Source organism: Ranitomeya imitator, chromosome 2 (assembly GCF_032444005.1).
Source record: "Ranitomeya imitator isolate aRanImi1 chromosome 2, aRanImi1.pri, whole genome shotgun sequence".
NCBI classification, from domain to species: domain Eukaryota; kingdom Metazoa; phylum Chordata; class Amphibia; order Anura; family Dendrobatidae; genus Ranitomeya; species Ranitomeya imitator.
In genome coordinates, this window is record NC_091283.1 from 517932795 (window position 1) to 517959618 (window position 26824).

A 26824-nucleotide genomic window follows, 5' to 3' on the forward strand; every position below is an offset into this window, starting at 1 on the left:
TTCAAATTAATGGTCTAAAAGGAGATGTGCTCCAGCACCAAACAAAAAAGTAGTTAAAACAGTCATTTATCGTATAGGGGGGGGAAAAAGGTAGAAAGTGCATATATTTAACAAAAAAAAAAAATGTTTTCATGTTTTGGTTAGAAAAACACCTACTCATAGCTAGACTGAGATTTAACTACTTTCATTTGGTGGAGGATGGAGAAAATCCCTTTTGGGACCACAAAATCAAAATAATCACTCAGTCTTGAAGGAGCTAATATACAATATTGATGTTTTAATTTGGTATAATTTGATCAACCTACAACTCTGTGTAAAGCTGACTCTGGCTACGCCGTCCTGGTAGGATGTAACAGTCTCGCTGTGTATCCGGTTATCCTCTCAGGAATGCTGGAGCGTCGCCATGCAAGTTCAGTCAGGAATAACTCGCTTGCCAGCTGTGGTGATGGGCGAACAATCTGTTACCTGAGGCATCTGTGTAACCTGTTCTAGTCCTTAGACACTGTGTTCCCTCTTGGTTGGACTGAATCATCGACCATTACTTCTGAAGGTTTCTCACTTCTGCAGCCAACGAAGTGATGAAATCCAAAACCCTTCATGTATGGGGTTAACGCAATAGACGTCATGGAGGGAATCCCTGGTTTGACCGCATCTGAGGCACGTGTTAATCTGTGTAGGCTCCATGTAATGCATGATTTCCCCTAGAGCTAATGGCTGCACGCATTTTTCTGTAGATGGAACAGATATCTATATTCATGTTGTAATGACTCTATGGAAGAGCTCTGCGATTCATGTCCATCATTACAGGCTCCTCAGACCCAGATGTTGCAGGTTCCTGCAGCCATGCTCTGCCTCTATATCAATGAGATTTTCCATACAGGTTTATGATAAGGGAGCTGTAGGAGCAGCGGCCATACCTACGTGACCCAGAGAACAAAGTCTGAATAGAACAATTTGACAAAAGGCAAGCAATGGACTTCTGTGCACAGGGTCTAAGCATGGAATGTGTCTGAACTGCTGGGTGGTGAACATCTGTAGGTTTCTTACTTGTGAGAACCAACTTGTCTTATGACGACACTACTAATTTGTTGTGAAGATGTTTGTTCATAACTGAACTGTCACCTAGAAAAAAGTAAAACACTGCACTCATCCAGTTCAATTTTGCTAAAGTGAAAAAAGTTTATTGCAGACGTGAAGGCAGAAAACAGTGAGGCAACAAGTTTGACGTTTCGGCCACTCAGTGGCCTTGTTCACAAATGGTGCTGTAACAAAGAGATAAACAACAGTGTATGAACATACCATATACATAGTAATAAAAATATATATACAAAACTATTTACACAGAAGATATAGGTACTGGAACCCATGTCATAACCTGTAGAAGGAGGAAAACGGTTCTAGTGATCCTGCGACCAATAGTAAACCCGGAGGATAAGAAGAAAGGAGGTAGGGTTTAAAGAGGATAAGATCTCTACAAGCGGGAGGATCTGGTAAGAGATTCATAAACATACCCTTTAGGAACTGTTTGTGACACGTCAAGTAAGAACAAGGATAAAGTAATATGTAGCCAAGTAAGGGTAGTCCGGCTGTGGCCTATATGGAATGAACACAAGAGGCTGTCGACAAAGTAGATGGTGCAATCAAACAATCATCAGTAAAATAAAAATGTATAGAGCCATATGAGGTTGGAATAATGTATATATGTATATATATAGGAGAGAGTAATTACCCAAATGGCAGATAAAGCTTGTCTTATTATTCAATAGTCGGAAGCTGTAGTGCAGTCCAGCGATAAATTTGAGACATCTGTCAAAAGGTCAGGTTGGCTGTAATATATATAGTATAGGGATGTATACTCTATATAAGTTCAAGGATAGACCAGTAAAACAAGTAAATCAGCCAAGTTGCTACCTGGATTGTTAAGTTGGCTCATATGTGGCCCTGCAGACTCGAGGGTTCCAGCAAAGAGAATAGGGTGAGGCAGGGAATATTAGAATCCCTTCATGCCGTGTCAGTCATCTTAGTAGGGACCTACGTGCCTATAGAGGGTATGAGCAGGGATACAAAGCGTCATGTAAAGTCTAGAGTCCGACCCAGGGTACTTATCTTAAAAGTCCAGATGTAGTCTCACAGTCATTGGTGGTGCAATGGAGGCGCGGTCCGGGGTCGCAATGTCCGCAGTTGGAGGTACCGTGGGAAGCGCCGACACAGGCAGTGTCTAGGCGGTGAGAGCGGCGGTAACTGGACTCCAAGGCGTGGAGTTTTAAGCTGGCCACAGCCGGTCACGTGACCGGAAAGGGAAGAGCCCGCCCGCACCTGCGCACTAGCCTAAATGAGGACTATGTTACAGGCGCCTGCGTGTGAGGCTTGTGTTGCCGGCGTCTGCGCGTTGATAGGGAGAACCGGCGCCTGCGCAGAGCGTTGTCCTAGAGGGCACAGCGCAGAGGGATGTGTGCTTGCGCATGAGAACTATAGGGGCCGAATATGCCGGGCGCAACAGCGCTGCGGAGGAGAGCCACTCTAAGTCCAAAATGTCTCTGGGGAGCCAGGGGCTAGATCAATCCATGGCAATAGAGATTAGCTAGGCACTGGTATAGGAGAACCAGGAAGAGAGGAGCGTAATAATCCTATTGGAGGACCTCGGCATGTAGTATACCTATATGAGCATGAGGTGGTAGTATGTATCCTGTGTAGTAGGTGACATACGACTGGAGGGAAAAAAAAACAAAGCCGGAGTACAATAGGGAAACTAGGAGTACAATATGTTAGTAGTTGCACTGTGGTGGAGAAAATAAATTGACATTCTATATAGATATAATATAACATGACGGTACTGTAGTAGGAGTCCAAACCAACAATGATTATTCATAAGGAACCCGAGTTGAATAGGTAGGAAAAAGCATGGGCAAAATAACAAATAAATAAACAAAGTATATAAAAAGTAAAAATGAAATATAAAATATGAAAAATAAAAAATAAAAAAATAATAAAAAATAAAAAAAAGGGGGGGGGGAAATTGTAAAAAAGTTAAGGGTAAATGAAGCTTAGGGGGCTCCTAAAGGGTGTGTCTCTTACCATCCCGTGGAGATACGATACGAAATCTACATGTGCAGACGGTTAGTTTGTCTAAGGGAAAGAAAATCTGGTTAAGATAGCCAATCCAACTCCCTATTGAGTCCTTTCGGATGAAGTGTGTCAAGCGTGTATATCCAGAAGGATTCCCTCTGTTTAAGTAACTGAATATGATTCCCTCCTCTCCTAGGGCGATGGACTTTTTCAATAACCTGGAAGCGTAATTGTGCTATTGTGTGGTGGGCTTCTTTAAAATGAAATGGTAATGGCAACCAGGTTTTCCCACATCTAATGGTAGATTTATGGTTAGAGATCCTATTTTTGATGGCCTGGGTGGTCTCACCCACATAGAGCAAACCGCATGGGCACTTAATGATATATACCACAAAGTTTGAATTGCAGGTGTGGTATTCTTTGATCGAGAAGGCCTTGCCAGTGTGGGGGTGAAGAAACTCGTTACCTTTTATGACGTTTGAGCAACACATGCAGCTGAGGCAGGGGAAAGTACCAGTTCTTTTCTGGCCTGAAAGTGTCAAGAGTGATGATGTTTTAGGTGTACCCAGATCAGCCCGTGTGTTCATTCCATTCCATATAGGCCACATTCCATATAGGCCACATTCCATATAGGCCACAGCCGGACTACCCTTACTTGGCTACATATTACTTTATCCTTGTTCTTACTTGACGTGTCACAAACAGTTCCTAAAGGGTATGTTTATGAATCTCTTACCAGATCCTCCCGCTTGTAGAGATCTTATCCTCTTTAAACCCTACCTCCTTTCTTCTTATCCTCCGGGTTTACTATTGGTTGCAGGATCACTAGAACCGTTTTCCTCCTTCTACAGGTTATGACATGGGTTCCAGTACCTATATCTTCTGTGTAAATAGTTTTGTATATATATTTTTATTACTATGTATATGGTATGTTCATACACTGTTGTTTATCTCTTTGTTACAGCACCATTTGTGAACAAGGCCACTGAGTGGCCGAAATGTCAAACTTGTTGCCTCACTGTTTTCTGCCTTCACGTCTGCAATAAACTTTTTTCACTTTAGCAAAATTGAACTGGATGAGTGCAGTGTTTTACTTTTTTCCAGTTATTGAGGGTCTCTGGATCCCGTGCACTAGCACCATCAAGAAACTCTACCTATCTGTCGAGTGCTAGCTCTTTATCCTTTCAAGTGAACTGTCACCTAGATTTGTATCTGCTCAACAACTTCATCCTTATCCAAGAGACTCCCCTGTGTTGAGAAACCTAATAAGCGTCTGTTACACAATCGCCACACCGAAAATAGGAAGTCGCCGGGCACTCATTTACTTTGTCTCCTGTTTACACGAGGGGATGTGCCATCTACAATTTATCACTTTAAGCCTTCAACAAACAAGCGGTACTTCTTAGACCAGTGGGTAATGATCAGGAATGTTCGGGCAGCACGGTGGCTCAGTGGTTAGCACTTTGTAGCGCTGGAGTCCTTGGTTCAAATCCCCCCCAAGGACAACATCTGCAAGGAGTTTGTGTGTTGTCCCCATGTCTGCGTGGGTTTCCGCCGGGTTCTCTGGTTTCCTCCCAAACTCCAATACACACAGATAGGGAATCTAGATTGTGAGCCCCAATGGGGACAGTGATGATAATGTATGTAAAGCGCTGTGGAATATGATAGTGCTATATAAGCAAGCGTAATAAGTAAAATGAACTTTCCTATGTAGAAGTCACCATACACATTAGATAAATTATTCCTCTAGCCCCAATGAAGACATCTAAAGGAAGGAAAATACCCAAACAGACGGGAATTAAAGTGGTATGTAATTGTAATTTCCTTTTTTTTTTTTTTTTAAATATACACTGCTCAAAAAAATAAAGGGAACACTTAAACAAAAAATATAACTCCAAGTAAATCAAACATCTGTGAAATCAAACTGTCCGCTTAGGAAGCAACACTGTTTGACAATCAATTTCACATGCTGTTGTGCAAATGGAATAGACAACAGATGGAAATTATTGGCAATTATCAAGACACACTCAATAAAGGAGTGGTTCTGCAGGTGGGGACCACAGACCACATCTCAGTACCAATGCTTTCTGGCTGATGTATTTTGTGCTTTCACACTTGTGGTAGCATGAGATGGACTCTACAACCCACACAAGTGGCTCATCCAGGATGGCACATCAATGTGAGCTATTGCAAGGAGGTTTGCTGTGTTTGTCAGCATAGTGTCTGGAGGCGCTACCAGGAGACGTGGAAGAGGGCAACAACCCAGCAGCAGGACCTCTACCTCAGCCTTTGTGCAAGGAGGAACAAGAGGAGCACTGCCAGAGCCCTGCAAAATGATCTCCAGCAGGCCACAAATGTGCATGTGTCTGCACAAACTGTTAGAAACCGACTCCATGAGGATGGTCTGAGTGCCCGACGTCCACAGATGGGGGTTGTGCTCACTGCCCAACACCATGCAGGACGCTTGGCATTTGCCACAGAACACCAGGATTGGCAAATTCACCACTGGCGCCTTGTGCTCTTCATAGATGAAAGCAGGTTCACACTGAGCACATGTGACAGAATCTGGAGATGCCGTGGAGAGCGATCTGCTGCCTGCGACATCCTTCAGCATGACCAGTTTGGCAGTGGGTCAGTATTTGTGTGGGGTGGCATTTCTTTGGAGGGCTGCACAGCCCTCCATGTGCTCCCCAGAGGTAGCCTGACTGCCATTAGGTACCTAGATGAGATCCTCTGACCCCTTGTGAGACCATATGCTGATGCGGTTGGCCCTGGGTTCCTCCTAATGCAGGACATTACCAGACCTCATGTGGCTGGAGCGTGTCAGCAGTTCCTGCAAGATGAAGGCATTGAAGCTATGGACATGCCCACCCGTTCCCCAGACCTGAATCCGATTGAACGCATCTGGGACATCATTTCTCGCACCGTCCACCAACATCACGTTGCACCACAGACTGTCCGGGAGTTGGCGTATGCTTTAGTCCAGGTCTGGGAGGAGATCCCTCAGGAGACCATCCGCTGTGTCATCAGGACCATGCCCAGGCATTATAGGGAAGTTATACAGGCACGTGGAGGCCACACACACTACTGAGCATCATTTCCTTGTCTTGAGACATTTCCACTGACGTTGGATCAGCCTGTAATTTGATTTTCCAACTCCAGACCTCCGTGGGATATTGGTTGCGATTTACGTTGATTATTTTTAGGTTTTATTGTTCTCAACACATTCCACTATGTAATAAATAGTTACAACTGGGATATTTCATTCAGTGATATCTAGGATGTGGGATTTTAGCGTTCCCTTTATTTTTTTTGAGCAGTGTATATACTACGAACCCTTTTTTTAAATGATTGGAAACCCCCTTTAATAATTGGGATAGAGTGTAAAGTAACAATGCAGGAAAAAAAAAAACAGCACGCAGTGTGGATCCAGCCCAAAGATGCTCTTTCTTATCCTATCATGCCATCTGTGGTGCGTCTTGTAGTTCCCCATGCTGTAATGGTTCTAAATGAGTTGTCTGGCGGTGTATGCTGGCAGTTGTAGTTCTTCAGCTGCCCAGCACATGATAAAGCTAGATCTAAAATGTCATCACAAGGAAAGCCACCTGCAGGCAGGCTACCCTGTGCGTTATCAGAGCTGACATCAGAGCTGCTGTAAGTGCAGCACTCGCTTCCTGTTCCTACTTCCGCTGCCTTGTACCTCGTATATAGTGACTGTCTGTGCACACCGTGCTGTCTGGGCGATACCCACAAGCGGCGATCGTCCTGTGCAGCAGGTGCATGTAGTGCATCCCCGATCACTGGGCACAGCGCCGACCTGGCGGCAGGATGGAGACGGTGCAGCTGAGGAACCACCCGAGGAGGTAGAACCGTGTGCGCACATACGATCACTGCTGCTGCGGGCTGTCCCCAATAATTCCCCAGTGTATTGTATTGGCAGCACTTCAGTTTAAAGTTGGGACTTCATCTATTACTTACTATCCTTTGTGGAGGAGATAGTATTATATTTTCTGAATGTCTTTTATTTTTATGTTTTTTCTTTGATGACATGTTGGTACAATGATATCTATTTGATTGATGAGCTCGGTGGGGCCATTTTTGTGCTTTACTGTAAGATTTTCTGACAGTTTATTGATCTGTACACATTCCGGCATTCTGTCTTCCTCCAGCCTCGTTCACACAGGGCGGTCATCATACGACTACGTCTAGCGGACAGTGCAGCAATAGTTCGCCTGGAGACTCCGTTCAGCCATCTCACCGTTATCAGCCATTCCCTGGGATGATCACTCTCGTAATAAGGACAATTTATGTGTCTGCTTTAGAAAAGCAGTTTTAATAGCTTTATAAGGCGGATTTTAGCCGCTTTTTGCTATAAATCCCATGGATTTTGTGCAATTTTTTTTTCTACTAGTACATAAAATGCTCAGCTAGATATTAGTTTGGAGTTGGTAGGAAAATCTGAAAACACCGAGACTTTTTGATTAATTTTTGGAGTAAAAAACTGAGCAGAAACTCCCAAGTTTTTTGAAAAAGATTTGGAGGAGTTTCCACTCAAAAACACTCAGTGTGCACATAGCCGAAGAGTGTTTTTTTTTTGTTTTTCTAGTTCCCTGCCATGCATTTTCCCATAGGTTTTTCTGAAGGACAAATAGGCATTGATAAAAAGTGTGTATGAAAATCATGGTAACATTTAAAGGGAACCGTCACCAGATGTTCCCACTATAAAGCAGTGACATCACCTTTACCGCCTGCTTCACTGTATTGTAGGAAGATGTATAGGAGTCCAAAAATCTCATTTCTAATGCTCCCATACGGTCTCTGCACCACCTATGTGACGGACAACTTACTTGCATTCTCTACCTGGAGCTGTCCTTGGGGACTCTCATTCTATTTTTTCCTAAACTACTCCTCCTCCTTAAGTGAGGTTTTGAGAAAGACCATACCTGGTCGAAACGTCACCTCGTTGTCCGCTATCGTTTATTACTTTCTCCTCGAAAATTATTTGGTGGTTCATGTACACTTGAATAAAAACAAAGAATTTTTCTTTTTGCATTGAAATCAAGACTTGAGTGCGGCTGTTTTTCTTGCATATTTGACGTTTGATGTCCAGCCAGCACCTCCCTCATTGGGTTTACAGTGTGCCCATCTTTTCTTCTGGGCCCCTGTATGTCACACACGATGGCCGGCTGTGCAGCTTCCACACTGGCCTCTGTGGATGTTCTTACATTTATGTAACTGTAGCATAGGACGTTATTGGCCAAGTCTTCTTTCTCCACTTCTGCTTTTGTGCATTAGCAACCAGAAGAGACTCCTCGCTCTCACAATACCCTGCTGTTCACACCGACTTCCTGCTTTGACACTTGTATTTCTTTGGTTTGCTATTTATAATCGAATGTTACAAGGCAGTCCCCATGCCTATTTGTGCCCTCCCCTTTGCCATACAGTGTACTAGGAGGCAGCCGGGTCAGTGCAGGCTGTAAGCTTTCCTGAAGAGGTGGGGTTTCAGGTTCCGTCTGAAGGATCCAAATGTGGTTGATAGTCGGACGTGTTGGGGCACAGAATTCCAGAGGATGGGGGATATTTGGGAGAAGTCTTGGAGGCGGTTCGGTGAGCAGCGAATAAGTGTGGAGGAGAGAAGGAGGTCTTGGGAGGATCGTAGATTACGTGAGGGAAGATATCGGGAGATTAGTTCAGAGATATGGAGGAGACAGGTTATGGATGGCTTTGTAGGTTAGTGTTAAAGGAAAGATATATATCTTGGTGCCGTGTTAGCCAGTGGATAGAAAATATTTAGAATTGAGAGTCCTCAGTGGTTGATACCTTTTAATGGCTAACTGAAAAGATGGTAAATTGCAAGCTTTCGAGACTACACAGGTCTCTTCATCAGGCAAAGACTAAAAGAAATTCTGGAGAATCCCATATTTATGCACAACATAGCACAGAAAAAAGTAAAAAAACAAAAACATGGATAAGACAGGTGACATGAAGCAGAATTACCATGAGTGATAAACAGTTATGTCCATAAATATGTGTCTGTATGTGGGGGAGACAGGACAAAAACTGAGAACAAGAATGAACTCTCATCGCCATACAATAAGAGGAAAAAAGAATGGATCTACCTGTGGCAATACATTTTTATCTCCCCAATCATAACATTATGGACATGAAATTACTTGTATTAAAGGGTAATTTCAAATCTCAGAGAGACAGAAGAATATGGGAATATAAACTGATGATGACCTTTGACACACTCAGTGCAGGAATGAATGTGTCGCATGGATTTGTCTTTTTACATCAACTAAGGAATTTGCCCCTCAGACCATGTGAGGTCATCACAACAGAATAATAAATCATTCCTTATCTAAGAACTGGTCCAATATTTATGGACATAACTGTTGATCACTCATGGTAATTCTGCTTCATGTCATCTGTCTTATTCATGTTTTTTTGTTTTTGTTTTTCTCTGTGATGTGTTGTGCATAAATATGGGATTCTCCAGAATTTCTTTTAGTCTATGCCTGATGAAGAGACCTGTGTAGTCTCGAAAGCTTGCAATTTATTAGCATCTTTTCAGTTAGCCATTAAAAGGTATCAACCACTGAGGACTCTCAATTCTAAATATTTTTCTAGGTTAGTGTTAGTAATTTGAACTGTATACGCTGAGGGAATGGGAGCCAGTGAAAAGATTTGCAGAGGGGAGAAGCGGAGGAGTAGTGAGGAGAGAGATTAATTAGTCGGGCAGCAGAGTTAAGGATGGACTGGAGAGGTGCCAGAGTGTTAGCAGGTAGGCCGCAGAAAAGGATGTTGCAGTAGTCGAGGTGGGTGTTGATGAGGGCGTGCACAAGCATTTTAGTAGATTAAGGGTTGAGGAAAGGACGGATTCTGGAGAAATTAGAGAATGTAAGTTCATTCATTAATAGGGCTGGCGGCAAATTGCTGATGAAGAGCAACCGGTCTCTGATAAAGAATGGGTGAAAGCTACAGAGCATGAGAATAGGGACAGTTCATGGATATAGAAGCCTGATATGTGCACTGATGTACAAAATGCAATAGCGGTTATAACTAATGGGTTTTGTGCTAAAGGACAAATACGCTTTAAGCTGCCATACATATCAGATACCTGAAAGCTAATCTTGTATTCTTTTAAACATTTTGGCTTATATCCGCTTTACAAGGGATGTATCATCTACGGTATATATATTTCTAAAGCAGAGAGTGTCTCTTTTATTGTATGCATTTTTTATCCTATTTTTGGCACATGATAGTGGAGGCAGCCATTTTGCTTGAGCTTCTGTTAGCATATAGACATATCAAAAAGGATTCAGAGAGATGACTCATTGATTCCTTTTAAGAGAGTTGTGTGAGCATGCTCTGTGCCCTGTCAGAGGTTACCATGCATGAAGAATGAGGTGCTTGGTTCTGTGTTGTCTGAGGAATGTTTTGCAACTCTAAATGCATTTGGACATGCTAATCAACAAGATCCTCTGCTGGCAGCTTCCTTTGTAACTGCTTCAGGTGTGCTGGATGGCAGAAAAGTCCAGAGAGATGCTGCAGGCCATGGTAGCACGCTTAGCATGCAGACTGTTCACGATGGTACAAGCAAAATGGGCTGTCGTGTTGAACAACTGTTCCAAGGACACTTTGGAGAATTAGCAGTACCTTTAGTTCCACAACCATATGAGTGCAATACCGAGCTGTTAATGTACATGGGATGAAGATTAGAAGAGTCCGACTTGCCACCCCACACCATAATCCTGCACGTAGAACTCTTGTGACGTTCCCTTGTAAAGGCCTCTAAATGACATTACTCACATGGTCTCCTGACCAATTTCCAGCTATCCGCCAAATCTCCAGACTTGTCTCCCATTAAGCACAAAGGGAGCTGTCAGCTACGGATCTTGATGATTTGCCCAAGTACATTCACTGTGGCAGAACCTTCCACAGACAATCATTAATAAACTAACTGGTAACAGCCAGGGCATGTAAGTGCGGGCAATTCTGCACATGTTGCTCATACTCGATTCTTAATAAATTGAGATGTTTTGATAATTTTGTTTGCTCTTTTTACACATATGTATTCCACTAGCATGTCTATTGATCCCGTGATTTGCATCATTCCATGACTTTCTTTATTTTTTATATAGCGCTAACATATTCCGCAGCACTTTACAGTTTGCACAAATTATCATCACTGTCCCCGATGGGGCTCACAGTCTAAATTCCCTATCAGTATGTCTTTGGAATGTGGGAGGAAACCGTAGAACCCAGGGGAAACCCACTCAAACACGGGGACAACATACAAACTCCTTGGTGAGATTTGAACCCAGGACCCCAGCGATGCAAGGCTGCAGTGCTAACCACTGAGCCACCGTGCTTCCTGGTGTTGCGATTTCAATGTAGAGGACCATATACCGTATATCGGTGATAACTTTCATTAAAATTCGGCCTGAAATTTCAATGAGATGAATACTGACAAGTGATATCTACAGAATAGGAAGTGTCAGACTATAATTAGATTGAGTAACCAAAAAGTAAAAATTGTAAAATTTTAAGACTTTTTAGAGACATGAAATTTTAGAAAGCATCTCCAAAATAAAAAAATATATATTACTAACATAAAAGCTTGATTTCACCTACCTTTCATTTTCTGGCAATACATTCCCTTTAAATGGTAATTTCCAAAATAGCAGGTTTTCCATAAGATATGGAATAATCTTTCTGATGACTGGAGGTCCGATTGCCATGACTAGTTCTACTCTGCTGTTTCGAACAGCCACATAGACATTGGATAGAGCGGGAGTCAAGCATGTTCACCTCAGCTCCATTCAAGATTGACTCTGGAGAGCCCCGTTCTCTGGATAACTGGGGGTCTCAGAGGTTGGACCCTTAACGATCAGTCAGTTATCCCTTATCCTATGGATAATGGATACATTCCTGTTTTGAGTACAACTCTTTAAGAGGTATGTTTCTTGTTAGCGCATTGTGGACCCCTTCTGTCTAAGAAATAATAGTACATCATGGGGTGTGTGACCATCTTCTGATCACGTTCCATGAGATGTGCGAGTACACGTATGACTGGACTGTTCTGCTCTTTATGTTTGCTAGCCTAAATCTCTCTTCTGGTCTTTTCCACAGGCAGTTAAAAAAACTCAGTGAAGACAATCTAAATAAACAGCCGGAGGAGGTATTCGATATCCTGGAAAAACTTGGGGAAGGGTAAGGGATGAAGATTTTGATTTATTATTTTTCTGACGAAATGTCCACTATCCACCATATCTACCTAAAAGTTAAAGCCCAGCTCCTCTAAACCCAAAGTCCAGCCATGACTAAAGTAGCGCCTGTTAGCCTATTTCTTCCTTGTCGTGCTTTGATTTGGAGATTCTGGGTAGGACAACTGGGGTCACTGGTGATGATTATGCTTTTACATATAATGCAGCTATAGATATGCCTACAGCCATGAAAGACCTTCTCATCATTTGTAGCCTCGAGTTGGGAGCCTTTAACCTTGTAGAATTGCTTCTTTTTAGTAACACTATTACTTTTAAGAAACTGCTGTGCGGTAAAGATGAGCTACACGTAAGGCCTTGTATACATCTGTGTGTGAAGCTCCGCTAGGACACCATCGTGGAACTTCTAATAAGTCCACTGGGTCGTTGGCCTCTGTGGCCACCATGCGACTAACATGGCACTATATGACTGTCGCTTTTGATTTATTGTGGCATAGCCGAAAATGATAGCAAATCTGTGAGCGTAGCTATACTTTTTTGCAGTCCTATCTAATAGCTTTTAGATGTTGCTCATACATTGGGGTGTAAATGTCGGTGTTTTTTAATTTTTTTTTAATTTTAATATTTGGATGAGTCGGCGAGGTACGTCACAAATAAATGCAAAGCCACCCAAGTATCTAATGCTTTTCATGTGATTTTGTTCTTCCATAGGTCATATGGCAGTGTATTTAAAGCCAGCCATAAAGAAACCAGCCAGATCGTGGCCATTAAGCAGATTCCTGTGGAGTCTGACCTGCAGGAAATCATAAAGGAGATCTCCATAATGCAGCAGTGTGACAGGTACTGTACACACAACACTTTAAAGAAAAGATCAAATCTAAACTAAAGTGTAGAAAGCCTGTTGAGAAATTCAGAAACTGGCCCCCATGCACATTGGGTGGCTGTCAGTCAAACGGTGCTCTGGCCGATTGCTCGGCTGACAGCCATGGCTTATCTCTAGGAGAACAGACCGATCAGTAGTCCAAAATCGGACATGCCTGATCGACATCTCCACCAACTACTGGTCGGCCAACACTACCATACACACTGGAGTGCTGGCCAGAACTGTCAAAATCTGCTCGTTCAGATAACATTAGTCTAATGTGTAAGTGGGGCTTACCTTCCTAAATCCCCCACCATCATTGTGTCAGCCACTAGACCTGTATTCTCTTGGTAATCCGGGGTTTCAAAGGTGGAACAAACAGAAATAATGACCCAAGTAGAAAAGGACAGCAACATGGATTCCAGATTTCTATACACTCTCCTGCATATACTTGTCATCAGAATGCAGACATCCATTACTTTGGTCTCTGCTGTGTTGGGTATGGAAAATTCTGTCAAAAATGCATTGATGACCAGGCTGTTGCTGAACTTGACCTGGTTTCTCGTTGACATCATCCTCTTTTGGAGATCTGGAACCTATGTGGTAATGCTGGGCATAAACCATACCAAACTTAGCAATGGACAAAGCAGCGATCTCCTTTGACCTCAATTAAGCATGCATTACATACATGGAAAAAGAAGGAAACTGACTCTCATATCTCACAGCAGCTTATCTTTCAGAACAACATTGGGTCAGTGTCTCCATGATCACCACAGGATCCCTGCTGTAAATGCCAGTAAGGCTTCTGCTGCGGCATCTGGAACAAGAGATAACTGAGATCCCGGACATTAAAGCCCTTGGACACCTTGTTCAATGCTGACTTTGACATGGCCTAATTGGCTGCTGCCAGACTTATAAGCGTAAGTGCAGAAGTATCGCAGTTGCGATCAGGGTCACAGAAGTTCAAGTACCCTGCAGAAACCAATGAACAAACACAAAAAAGCTATGTCATTTAGCCTGCATGTTGAATGCTGTAAAATTAGTGCTAGAATTGTTTTTTTTTGTTCATACTGCAACACAGAATGGAATTAAAAAAATACATTTAAAAAAAAAAAGATGCATGCTAGAGGCAATCAGGAAAAGTGAAGTGGTTGACAGCTTATATGTGTCGCTGAGGTGGCCTCAATATAAATCCCGGGAAGCATGTACCACTATCACTAGGTTACAGGGTAATTTGTTTAAGTGGACATTGGGTCCAGGATTCAGTAGCAACCAAAAGAGCTTTGGTGGGAAAGGTCGTTCCTGTACTCCAGTCTGGGTCTTACAAGCTGAATGAAAGGCAGCTGAGACAGCTCAGAGGGTGATTTGTGCTGGAGCTTAAAGAGACTCTGTCACCTGAATTTGGAGGGAACAATCTTCAGCCATAGGGGCAGGGTTGAAGTTCATTCTCTGTCTTCCGTAGTACATGTCTGCACAAGGCAATCTTGCCTTGCGCAGGCGTGTACTATGGAGGACAGAGAATGAACTTCAATCCAATACTGCAGCCAGCATGCAGCCAACGGGTAAGGAAAGGGTGAATCAAACACCCGAAAACCCCGCCCCTATGGCTGAAGATTGTTCCCTCCAAATTCAGGTGACAAAGTCCCTTTAACAGAGGTGTGTCAGGAAATAGGAAGAAGTTCGGATTACTTCAATTACACATACAGAGCTCTCAGCTGCAGTTTCCTGTGCCTGCCAGCAGAAGGCTGGAATTCTAAGCCTGCAGGCTACTCCCTCCCCTCTGCTATAAAGTTGTAATGGGAGACCATGAATGTTTATGGCTCTGTACTGGGACAGACAAGTCACCCTACACTCCTCATTCCCCCCTCCCACCTGATACTGGCTAGAACTGGTACAGCAAGCATGGGATTCTATTGTTCTTTTAAGGTTATGTATATTGGCACCGATCAGGGCTAGAGATATAAGGATTATATATTCCGGATGTCCATCGAGAGATCTATAGCTCACGGAAATCGCTAGGAGCTAAACCCAACGAGTGCAAGGAGCGGGTTTCTCCGTAAGTGGATCATGTAACTACGCCGTGTTTACACTTAAAAGAATCCCCCCGACGGGGTACACCTCCTGATCATTGTGTCTTTCGTGTACGAGGTTCATACAGTGAGCTATGTATGAAAATGGTTGCCATAACTCTAAGGAAAGGGGAGGATTCAGCCTCTAAGTGAGGTCACAACAGGAGGAGTGCCTTGTTTTAGGCTGGGAATTAAGTGAGTGAAGCAGCAGTCTTCACGTGCCTTTTGTCTGGGATCTAGCTGAGAGACAGGGGTGATGCATCTGGATATATGCTCACCCTTTCTCCACAGCACACGGTCATCCATGAGATGAAATGACATAACGAAATGTAAGTGTTCTTTTCAACTTTATTACCATTTTATTTGTAATTGTACTGTACATACGATACTTGTCTTTATACTATCTTTTTATACTTCTGTAAACACTGCCTACCTTTTTTGGAGTAAAACATAAAATTGCTAGCTTGTCTCTCCTTTCTCTATAATGTACTGTCACGTCCTCTGAAGTGAAATACGCTACTAATCTGGGTTGGCTCCGGACCCGTTAATAATTAAGAAATCGGAGCTGGTGGCAGCGGAATTTGTCCTATGCGTTTGGGAGGCTTTATATCGACGACGGCGTTGATAATTATTGTTCCCGTCTGAGTGGGAGTAGTTATATCGCCCTCTCTGCAGTGTGCCCATTAGCCAGTACAAAGTAAGGCAGCCTTTCTGGTGAATAATTATCCTAGGTGCAATGCCATGTCTGACCTGAGGGTAAGGGGAGCGCCAGAGAGCTGCAAGTTCCAGACCGGAACTGGGAAGTGGGATATAGATAAATCCCCTTCAGAAAGAACCAGGGACAACCAAACAACCCCTGTTCATGACAAATTGGTGTGAGTGATAAAGGTATCCTCCCCGTGAACCGTGACAAGGTGTGATTGTTGCTGAAAGAGTTTAAAAATGCTACGGCCTGCAATGCCAAGATTGGTAAGACCTTCACATTTACTTTGTTTTATTGTGCTGAAGAAAGGTCTGATTGTTGTTCATCTGTGCTGAAGAAAGGTTGCTTTCAATTTTGAGCTGTAAAGTTTATGAAGGACAATAAACTTTTTGTTTTGACATTGAAACCCTGTGCGTATTTAAGTGACTACTAGAGAGCTGTACCCCTACAATTTATGTTATGCAGAAAAAAATATATAATTGGTATCACTGTAATCAAACTGACCTGCAGAATAAGATGGTATACTATAAGCTCAGCAGGGTGAATAGCACAGCATCTAAAATTTAAAAAGACAGTGACGGAATTGCTTTTTTTTCCCACCAGAGTTAATAAAAGGTAATAAATTGTATGTAACCCAAATTGTAAAAGTACAAATCCTCTCTCGAAAAACAAGTTCTCATTTGGCATTGAGTGATGTTGTAAAGTTTCTTGAAGGGTCAAATGTTGACTTGTAGGGAGCTATCTTTAAAGGATTATTCCCATATTCATAGATGGATATTGATAATGGTTGTAAAAACTGTCATTTTTGCAGTTTTCTTCTTTTTGAAATTTCCATGTGTTCTTAAGATATGGACATTTTTTTTTTCTTTTGTTTATAGCTCGTTGCCTAGGAGACCGACCACTGCTGCTACTGTATAGCTTGAAAACCCTTCACTGAAGCTGCTCCAGGATTAGAAAGTTACAATTACAGCGAGCTCCAACTATTATGGCCAGCTTCAAAACAATGCTTAGAAGTATTGTGCAAAAGAGCTTGTAAACACTGCACTTATCTGGCATCAGTGGTCGGCTGCCAAGGCAACAAGCTGTAAACAAAAAAGAAAATTGTTAAGACACCGCGCTGTTCATTGCCGGAGCTGGACCTCCCACCGTCTCGGAGGCAGCGGTGACTGACCGCACTGGTGGGCGCGACGAGGGACCTGCAAGAGGGAGCAGGAAAGAACGCGGTGCTGCTCTCTGCTGGAGCCGGGTCCCCCTCATCTTGGTGGCGGTGGATACTACTGGTAAGCCGTGAGGACTGATGCAAGTGGCGGTACATGCCGGGGGTAGCGGCCATCATATCAGCGCACACCCTGACAGTTAGGGAAGTGCGCTTCTAATCTTATTAGCGGCGCTGGGCGGTGGGTGTGCGCCTGAAGAAGTAGGGGTGGTGCAGTGTGTGCCCTGAGAAAGTGGGACCTGCGCCCCCCTGTCGGGTGGACATTTTCCCTGCTAACGCCATAACATTACAGGGATTAACCCCTTTTCAGCTGCTCCCCTTATGATAACTGTGGAATTGCACGGCTTGAGTGTTACAGCGGCTATCTCTATATACCGGATACCCTAAACTGCCTGCCCAGTGGACTCCTGTCTTATAACCTCGGGCTCCATAATACAAGTCTCAAAATCGGAATACAGCTTGTCCATAATTACTCCTTGGGTCGCTTTGTGAAATCCCCTTGTGAATATCCATCATGCAGCACCCTAGAGGAGCATCGGCTGCTGAAAAATTAAAAAAATATGCCAAAGATGATCCTCATGATAATGTGCGCAATCTTAGAAATAATCCTACACCGTCTCAACGTAAAGGACGCCCCTCCGACAGCAATGAGGAGGGAGGAGAGGATGAACTGACTCTTAAACAGGCATCAGAGCAGTTGATGCAGGCTATCTCCCTCACTAGATCAGCTCTTACGGAGAAAATAGAAGATGTGCATACTGAGGTGGGACGCCTGCGTCATGACATGCAAACTATGAGAGGGCGCATCACGGAGGTTGAAACGAGGGTGTCTCATATTGAAGACACTATCGCCCCTATGGAGGCTAAACTGACCAAAGCTGCCGGATCCGTAAATGCCTGGAAGCAAAAGGCAGACGACTTGGAAAATAGACTGCGCCGCAATAATATCCGAATTATAGGTCTCCCGGAGCGGTCGGAGGGTCAGCAGCCTGAACAGTTTCTGGAGGAATGGCTCAAGTCATCACTGGGAGATGGATTCTCCTCGACATTCGCGGTGGAAAGGGCCCATAGGGTCCCGACCAGGCCTCTTCCTCCTGGAGCCCCGCCGCGGCCTTTCCTGGCGCGTCTCCTTAATTGTAGAGACAGAGATATCATCCTCCGCTTAGCACGGCAGAAGGGCCTCATCAAATTCGATAATGCTACCATATCGATTTTTCCAGATTTTTCTATGGAACTTCAAAAGCAGCGAGCACGATTTATGGATATCAAGAAACAACTTAGAGATAAGAACATCGTTTACTCCATGCTTTATCCGGCCCGGCTTCGCATCGTTTATAAGGGCTCCTCCTTATTCTTCACGGATCCAGCGGAGGCGACTGAGTGGTTGCGGTCTCGCGGGGGGTCGAATGCGGAAGACCCCTAACCTGAGCTCCCTGATTAATGGCAACATAGATAGAGCTTTCTGTCTGGATGCGGAAAATATCAACAATACCGGACACTGAGTCCAGTGAGGGTATCCCCTATTCAATTTGACTGTGGGAGTATGGAAATATGCTCCCCTACTGTTCAAGTTTTGTTTAGTTTGGTTTTATATACTAGTTTTGGATGTTTATTAAGCATGGCTGCCTCTAATGCTAATTCTTTGCTCGGTGCGGTGCCGTTAGACTGCACCCGAATGATAATGATATATATCAATGCTCCCTTTAAGAGTAAATATGGGGGCTGAACTTATATGTATGACCTGGAACATACGAGGTATAAAAACTCCTCGAAAGAAAATTAAGGTGTTTTCGCAGATTAAAAGATATCACCCTCAAGTCGTAGCTCTGATAGAGACACATCTGACAAGAGACACGGTTCGATGTATACAAAAGCCATGGGTACAGTGGTCCCTACACGCATTCCACACTAGCTATTCAAGAGGGGTCTCTCTGCTGATACACAAGGAGGTCAGATGGGAGGCTAAAGAGGCGAGACGTGATCCGGAGGGTCGTTTCGTCTTTGTGCATGCATTTATTAACTCACGAGAGTATGTGTTGTTGTGTATCTATAACCCCCCTCCCGCTAACATGTCAATCCTACGTATGGCTCTGGGCTTCTCCTTAAAATATCCGGAAGCCAATGTTATTTGTATGGGAGACTTTAATTTAATAATGAATCAGTCCATGGATAGATTGAGATTGGACGATGTGGACTCAGGGGAAGTTGTGCCTCAGCACCCCTCACAATTAGCACTATTTATGGAAGGGAGTGGGTGGCTAGATTTATGGAGAATAAACCATCCAGAAGTTAAGGGGTACACCTGCCACTCGTCTACTAGGCAGTCTTTGTCTCGAATAGACTATATATTTGGGTCGGGTGGCTTGGCGCTATGGGTGGATAGCATCGAACATGGTAACCGGGGGATCTCAGATCATAGCCCGATCATTCTTAAACTTAAATATGGGCAATCCGATAATAGCAATAGGTCCTGGAAATTAAATCCCTTTTGGTTAAAATTGATAGACTCTAGTGATAGGACGGTTGATCAGTTGAATAGCTTTGTGCTGACACATTCGGAAATCCAAAACCTTGGTCTATTCTGGGATACCCTGAAGGCATACTTGAGGGGATGCTTGTCTTCTACCATTTCCTATATTAAGAGAGTGACGGCGAGGGAGGACGAGGAGATAGAGCAAAGATTAAAAGACTCAGAGGCCACTTATATAGCTAATCAGTCCAGCAGTAATAGAATTGAGTGGCTTACTTCCCAGAGATTGTATACCCAACATACAGATGCTAAGTCAAAGCGCAAATTATTTTTTACTCGTCAGTCCTACTTTGAGCTAGGGAATCAAGCCAGCACACTCCTGGCCTTCTTGGTGCGCCAGCATAGCACCTCCAACACAATATTGCAGATCCGGGTGTCCGATGGCTCATTGGTGTCCTCTACTGATGGAATACTTCAGGGCTTTTATGATTATTATACTTCGTTGTATAAGTCTAAGAGTGGTTTAGATGTCGATGAATGCCTGGATTATCTATCGGATATAACATTCCCCTCGCTGAGTCCATCCCAACGAGCTCTTATGGAGGCTGAATTTACTCTGGAAGAGGTAGAACATGCTATAGCAGATATGGCCACCGGGAAAGCCCCGGGACCTGATGGATTTCCCATTGAATTTTATAGAAAATATCGTGATAAATTAGCACCTATATTGCTGAAGGTACTAAGGGGAATATGGGAGGGAGAATCGGTACCCGAATCGTTTTATGATGCTAATATTATTGTGCTTAGGAAGGAGGGGAAGGATCCTCTGGATTGTGGATCATATAGACCAATTTCTTTAGTGAATGTGGACTACAAAATTTTCACTAAAATTCTGGCTACTAGATTGAATGCGATCATACTAGATCTCATACACCCAGATCAAACTGGCTTTATGCCCGGGAAAAATACCTCTATTAATATTAGAAGAGTGCAATCGGTCATTCAATATAGTTCATTAGAGCCAGACAATAAGTGGGCATTAGCTTCGTTGGATGCAGCTAAGGCTTTTGACTCCCTTGAGTGGTCCTTTTTAACTGCATGCTTACGGAAATATGGGTTTGGGAATAAATTTCTAAGAGGGATAGGTACACTATATGCGAAACCTGGGGCACGTATGGTGGTAAACGGTTCTGTATCTGCACCATTTTCCTTACATAGGGGAACTCGCCAGGGATGCCCTCTCTCCCCAGCTCTATTTGCCTTGGCTATAGAAGCCCTGGCAATACGGATGAGGTCCTCTGTAGACATTAAAGGGATACATATTGCTGACCGGGTGGACATTATTGGTCTTTATGCAGACGATATGGTGGTGTTTATGGACCAGACAGAAGATACATTGCCAAAAGTAATAACGATGATTGATAAATTTAGTACATTTTCTGGTCTATATATAAATTGGGATAAATCTGCTTTGATGCCTCTCTCCCATACCCCAATGCCATGCCTTGAAACCCTCTCGCTGCTGCCCATTGTCTCCAATTTTAAATACCTTGGAATACATATGTCTCAATGCAGTCACCAAGATTTGCATCTCAATATATATCCACTATTGGACGTGGTTAAATCTAAATTTGCTACCTGGGACAAGCTCCCGCTATCTGTGGCTGGTCGTATTAACCTGATCAAAATGATATTACTCCCAAAATTGAGCTATTGTCTTCAACATAGTGCCGTTTTAATACCTAAATCTTTCTTTGCAACCCTGAATTCCCTTACCACATCCTTCATATGGGGGAAAGCTAGGCCTAGACTTAAATTATCCATTCTACAGAGACCCAAACAGGGGGGTGGGGCTGCCTTGCCGGACTTCTATCTGTACTACCTTGCTGGGCAGGCAAAAATGATAAATAAATGGATGCCCGGGGAGTCTCTTCCCAACTCTGAAAGCCATGTATTACATTCAGCTCAGATTGATTGCCCGCTGGGCTTTTTGGAAATGGAGAAAATTACTGTCCCTCGTTTGCTTCCTTTGCTCCGATTGGCCCGTTCGATATGGAGGCAAATTAAAAAAGTTACAAAATCTGTTGATATAGCAGCCGAAATGCCATTGTGGAACAATAGCTATTTCCCGGGATTATTAGGCCATCCATCTACTGAATTTTGGATATCGTATGGTGTCCTCACAGTGAGTGATATACATAGCCAAGGAATTTTTGTTTCTTTTGAACAATTACAAAATACTCACAATATACCGAGATCTCAATTTTTCCGTTATTTACAATTAAGATCTGCTTTCCAATCATATGTACGGCATACGGGTGCAGGTAGAACTATTTCAACTTTACCATTAATAGGAATTCTCAAATCACAAGGGCCTCAGGGACTCATCTCTTCTTTATATACCTATATGTTATCCATAGGCGAAGAATCCACCTTAGATTTAATTAAGGGAAAATGGGGGAGGCTACTTCCAGATACACTAGGAGAAGAATGGGATGAAATCTTGGAATCCCCGACTAGGGTCTCCCCATCAATCAATAATAGGATGACCCAACTGTATATTATATATCAATCCTATTTGACCCCGACTCGTCTATTTAAAATGGGCCATCTTCATTCATCAGACTGCTTGAGGTGTCATTCCAGTGACGCAGATTTCATTCATATGATCTGGAAATGTCCTGTTGTTTTTCAATTTTGGAAAGAGGTAACGGTACTATTGACATCCTTGGTGTCGATCCCTGTTCCACTTGAGCCACTGGTATGCCTGTTTGGGGTATGGGAGGCAGAGACATGGGATCACCACACGGGAATCTTTCTGAGAGAATCGCTATTTATGGCACGAAAGGTGTTAGCAATGCGTTGGATGGGAGGTTCCTGTCCATCTCTTAGGGCATGGATTGAATTAGTGAACTCAATTATTCCATATGAGCGGACGCTATATCAAAACAGGGGTTGTCCAGCCAAATTTGAGAAGATATGGGGAAGATGGAACTCATCCGGCCATACTGTTTAGATCAAAATAACTCAGTATACGTATAAAAAGGGTGTACGATTATGCGGACACTATTTACTCACAGGGCGGAGTCTATTTAGAACTCTCCTGCAAGAGGCACTATGTTATGTTAGTTTTGGAGGCTTTATTAGAAGTTAATGTAGTTAAGGTTTAAATAAGATGTTACTGATTAACATACACAGTTTATTATCTTTATAATATTTTATACACGGCTATGTATGGTAATTTTCTATAACTAACTAATGGATAATGATGTATACAAGCAAATGTGTGTATGATCTGTCCTGTAATTAATAAACGAATTTAAAAAAAAAAAAAGAAAATTGTTAATATCTCAAGAATGGCTGAAAATTGTAATAAACAGTAAACTGCAAAATTGAGTGTATTTACACGAACTATCCGACAATACCTAATTTATGAAGGTGGATATAACTCTTTAATATGAGGCCCTTTTAAGATCGTTTGTTTACTCTTAAAAGAGGCAATTTGCGTACTTTTTTTCCATGAAACATTGCCAGTAAGACTACATAAGTTGTTAGCATAACGCCCAATCCTATAACCCCTAAACAAGGGGAGTAGGCAACACTTTATATAGATCAAAAACATACCAGGAACACAATAAATAAACTATTGTGATCCACAAAAGTGCAGCAACAATATATTAAAAACATATTCTTTTATTAACAATAAATACAATACATAACATACATAAAATATTAAGGTGCCTCTATACAACCTAAACCACAAGAGGCGGACAGCTAGAGTAAGACACTAAAAATAAAGAGCAAAAACAAATGGGCACACGGGTATATGTAGATCTTACAAGACAAACATCACAATTCACAGGAGCAAAAAATAATAATGATTTAGTAATATATCCAAATGACTACATAATGTCCAGTTGAGAAAACTACCCAGCCATGCCGATAATTCCATATTCAGTGTAGATGTCACCGTAATATACACTTAATTCCATATGCATAGCTGGCAGGATAATATCCCCTATATTTCAGCTGGATCACTCTAAATAACCGACTTTTATCCTCTTGCCATAATCGATATAGATAACAGTTGCTATATGCCTCTGACAGGTCAGTGCGCTAACATAACATACGCACCGCTTACAATAGAACCGCGGCTTGAATTAGCCCGCAATTTGCCAAAGTGAAATGTCCGCTGTAGCTAAATGCTACTGTATATGTCTGACAAACCAGCGCAATAAATTTATGACATATATCCTCCTATACTAATCGATATAGATAAAAAATACTATGTGCCCCTGATACAACAGTGCGCTTGCATATCATGCGCACCGCTTACAATAGAAACGCGGCTTAAATTAGCCCGCATTTGCCAATGAGACACATCTGGGGGATGGGATTACAGAGGAAAATATCCCTTTCCCATGCCCCCAGAAACAGGTTCGCATAGGAGGGGGCACAGCAGGCACCCATGGCGGTTCCCTGCATCTGCAGATACGTGCCCCGCCCAAAAACAAACACATTATGGGTCAACACAAACTCCAGAAGCTTCAGAAGCAGTTGAATAAGATCTCTGGCTAAATTGCTCGACTCCAAAAATGATGCCACCGCCTTAATACCATCCGCGTGTCTAATGGATGTGTACAGGTGTAGTGTAGCGAGTATGAGATAGTCCTGCCCATTACCATCTGATTGGATGTTGCCGGTATAAGACCTGTGAGACTCACCGCCTTAGATACACCCCCAGGAAGAAGCATCACGCGAAACGCGCGTCGGGGCAGGCAGAGGCAGCACGCCACTCTGGCTAGGGATTCCACGAGGAGACACAGAGCAGGTAATATGTGTGGGACAGGGGGCTTATTATGGCTTCATTTGTGAAGGCGCATGGCAGCTTGTACAGGTAATATGTATTAGATCACAAGTTTATTGCGCTGGTTTGTTAGATACATATAGTAGCAGCCAGCTACAGCGGACATTGCACGTTGGCAAATGCGGGCTAATTTAAGCCGCGTTTCTATTGTAAGCGGTGCGCATGATATGCAAGCGCACTGTTGTATCAGGGGCACATAGTATTTTTTATCTATATCGATTAGTATAGGAGGATATATGTCATAAATTTATTGCGCTGGTTTGTCAGACATATACAGTAGCATTTAGCTACAGCGGACATTTCACTTTGGCAAATTGCGGGCTAATTCAAGCCGCGGTTCTATTGTAAGCGGTGCGTATGTTATGTTAGCGCACTGACCTGTCAGAGGCATATAGCAACTGTTATCTATATCGATTATGGCAAGAGGATAAAAGTCGGTTATTTAGAGTGATCCAGCTGAAATATAGGGGATATTATCCTGCCAGCTATGCATATGGAATTAAGTGTATATTACGGTGACATCTACACTGAATATGGAATTATCGGCATGGCTGGGTAGTTTTCTCAACTGGACATTATGTAGTCATTTGGATATATTACTAAATCATTATTATTTTTTGCTCCTGTGAATTGTGATGTTTGTCTTGTAAGATCTACATATACCCGTGTGCCCATTTGTTTTTGCTCTTTATTTTTAGTGTCTTACTCTAGCTGTCCGCCTCTTGTGGTTTAGGTTGTATAGAGGCACCTTAATATTTTATGTATGTTATGTATTGTATTTATTGTTAATAAAAGAATATGTTTTTAATATATTGTTGCTGCACTTTTGTGGATCACAATAGTTTATTTATTGTGTTCCTGGTATGTTTTTGATACATAAGTTGTTAGTCTTCTTAAGAACGACCATTGTCCCCTCCCGACCCCCACCTCAATCCTTGATTTGGTGGAAAAATCCTTGGAAAATCTGGATGCTAATGTTTATACGTGAAAAAACATTACTGCAATTATGCAATTAATAATCTCAAAAGTGCGCAACAATATGAATTCTTTAAGTAAGAGATGTGATTTTCTTGGAGGAAATGTGTGCTTAGTTTTCCCATCATGCTCGGCTTCCAGAGTTCCTTCATATTTCTGGAGAGTGCTAAGGAGTCTATGGAGAAAATGCTGTCAGGACACGAGGGAACCGGGGCTCATTTATTATGGAAAGCTTTCTAAATTATTAAGTCTTGACCTTTTTATACAGCCAAGTGATTTCCTCCTCAGTTCATTTAAATGGGTTTCCTGTGAATACATTTTACACGCAACTCATGCGGAAGGTTACTGCACAGAGGCCTGGAAGTCTTGCATCTAAGGTGGATTAATTGGATTAAGTCGGCTGACACGTGTCCTGGTTTTTCCAGGACAAACTCTGATTTTACATTTTTAATACCCATCTCCTTAGCTAAAATGTAGATGGAACCAATTCCTATGTCGACCCTGACCATCAGCTAAATGCCATGTACCATTCTCAACCAGTCCAATGGTATCATTTCAAAATAGAAATCCTATGGGTTTCATACCTGTCAGTAATTATCCCTAAATAGAGTGTCTTAATGGGAATGTGTCAGAAAATGACCAATTGTTTAAATCCATTTTTTTGTGTTTGCATGTATTTTAAAAAATTGTTGCCAATTTTTTTTTTCAGTATCGCAATATGAATTACCTAATAATAAGTTAGAAATCTTCCAATTTTCACAATAGCCACTATAGCTATGCTTCACACATACTTTCTATTGTTTGAGGAAATACACATGTGCATGAGCAGCAATATAGTGACTCAGATCTTCAATTTTATATTCAAGCATCATATGAGCATGTGCAAAGGTCATTGTGTATGGAAGGGGAGCAGGGTCAGCTGTAAGTGGCGTCACATGCGGTGGCGGCGCTGGTCTCTGCACACCGGGTCTTCCAATATCATAACAGTGCGCTCTGTTACTGACTTGTTACTATAGATCTGGACCGGAAAAAGAGTGCACTGTAATTGTGCACATCACACAGTGATGGAGCAGAGGTTAGCCCTACCCCTGAGATGAAGGTCACTGATAATGAGTCGTTTCCGGGAGGGGCAGGGCATTCACTGGTTTACTCAAACAAAGGATCATCAAAAAGGAAACTTAAAAAAAAGATAGTTGGGAAGGATAGGGACATTTTTAATTAAAGTATGTTAGAAAATAGATACAATTTTGGCATTAAATGCATAGGGATTGAGAATGAAAATTTTATTTGTATTTCGGACTACTTGTTTAACACAAAAACCTGATTTAAACAGCAGGTCATTTTCTGAAGATACATCCCCTTTAAATCC

General features: G+C 42.6%; 1 protein-coding gene across 1 annotated transcript in view; it reads left to right on the forward strand.

Annotated features, from left to right (window-relative positions):
* The first annotated feature begins 6754 nt into the window (after positions 1-6754).
* LOC138664786 (serine/threonine-protein kinase 4-like) overlaps positions 6755-26824 on the forward strand; it is a 56144-nt gene continuing 36074 nt past the window's right edge. The window contains exons 1-3 of the mRNA XM_069751758.1: positions 6755-6929; positions 12202-12282; positions 13005-13133. Of these exons, the coding sequence (XP_069607859.1) occupies positions 6895-6929; positions 12202-12282; positions 13005-13133 (245 nt within the window). The 5' untranslated portion in view covers positions 6755-6894. The remainder of the gene's footprint in view (positions 6930-12201; positions 12283-13004; positions 13134-26824) is intronic.